The sequence below is a fragment of the Meleagris gallopavo genome, chromosome 1 (assembly GCF_000146605.3).
Source record: "Meleagris gallopavo isolate NT-WF06-2002-E0010 breed Aviagen turkey brand Nicholas breeding stock chromosome 1, Turkey_5.1, whole genome shotgun sequence".
Lineage (NCBI taxonomy): Eukaryota > Metazoa > Chordata > Aves > Galliformes > Phasianidae > Meleagris > Meleagris gallopavo.
In genome coordinates, this window is record NC_015011.2 from 94346808 (window position 1) to 94348224 (window position 1417).

At 33.9% G+C, this 1417-nt stretch overlaps 1 protein-coding gene across 4 annotated transcripts in view; it reads left to right on the forward strand.

Moving 5' to 3' along the window:
- Nucleotides 1-1417, forward strand: part of ROBO1 (roundabout guidance receptor 1) — a 132211-nt gene that overhangs the window by 101887 nt on the left and 28907 nt on the right. For all 4 annotated transcript variants that reach the window (XM_010722155.3, XM_019620113.2, XM_010722164.3 and 1 more), the window contains one exon: nucleotides 625-667. In XM_010722155.3, coding sequence (XP_010720457.1) covers nucleotides 625-667 — 43 coding nt within the window. The remainder of the gene's footprint in view (nucleotides 1-624; nucleotides 668-1417) is intronic.

Below are 1417 nucleotides of genomic sequence, written 5' to 3' on the forward strand. Positions count from 1 at the left end.
AAAAACTATTATTATTAAATCCAATTCTAAAATGTTGTAAAACTCAAAGCTTCTGTGGACTTTTAGAATAAACTTGTTCCAGGAGGAAAGTGCAGAAGCATTCAGAAAAACCATGTGTTTTTGTAGTAGATTCAGCTGTAATGAGCCATTGTTTACATTGGAAGTAACGTATGTTATAAAATCATGCTACCTCTTTTATCTTACCAAAAGAATAAGGTAGAGCAAAGCTTTAACATTTACTCATTCATGAAATAAATATATGACCTAAATTCTTCCACAAAGTAACTCCTCTGAAGTCAGCAGAGCTATGTTAAGGATAAGTTCGATCTGATGTATGGCTTCCTGCTTTCTTAAGCAATACGTGTGTTTGTTTGTGTTTTTCTGAGTGGAATTGAAATATGAAACTTTGATGTAGCTAAGAGTAGCAATTATCAAGAAACAGAAGTATTATGTATAAACCTGCATTAGAAAGAGGGACTTTCAGGATGAGACTCTGAATTAGTGTATAAACACTGTACATTTACTGTCTTAGCTGAAATGAAACAAAAGCAGGTTTAATACTGCTGTTTAAGGAATCTTTTCTGCTTTTTAAATTATTTCATTTTTTATCTTTAAACATTGCAGTAACCTATCAGAGAGGAGGAGATGCCGTAAGCAGTGGAGGCAGGTAATTACGTGCTTTATTTTTAATGCTGTAAATTGTGTACAACAGTCTTTAGAGATTCTGGGAGTACGGTTGTCCTTGTAAGTGGTGGCATATCAGCAACATGAAAAAATGCATTTTAATGTATAATATTAATGTATACATTTGGACCATGTATTTTTCTGCTTAGAAAGAAGTGATTTGAGTTTCTAGGTTCATTTCTAAAGAATGGGTCACGGGTATTTTTAGCTGAGTTGCTTTGTTAACCTGTAAAAGCTGCACCTCAAAAAAATGAGCAGCAGAGGGAGCACTTTAACTTCAAAATAGAGGTCCGATGGTAGTAGCTTATTGAAGGAGCAGAAGTAATTAAGTCGTGGCATTTATGAAGATTAAGAAATATAGATGGTTCGCAAACACAACAGGGAAAATAAAACATTTATTGGAAAATTTTTCTGAAGACACAAGTTGCTTGTTAGGTGACTTGTTAAGAAAATACCTTGCTATCAATGCAAAACAGTTAAAGCATCGCTTGCAAGAAATCTGCACTGGAAGAGAGGGAAACAGTAGGTTTTTAATTTAAAGCCTCCTTCTTAGAGAAGCAAGTTTATTCCAGATTTAGGAGTTAACTAAAATATGTTTACTGGCGTTACGTTATTAGTGAATGGCAGTGGACAAAACAGTGATTTATGTTTCCCACATAGAGATGGAGATATCCTCAGGACACAAAACAACAGTTTTAGCAAAAAAAAAAAAAAAAAGCATGTCAGAGCAGTG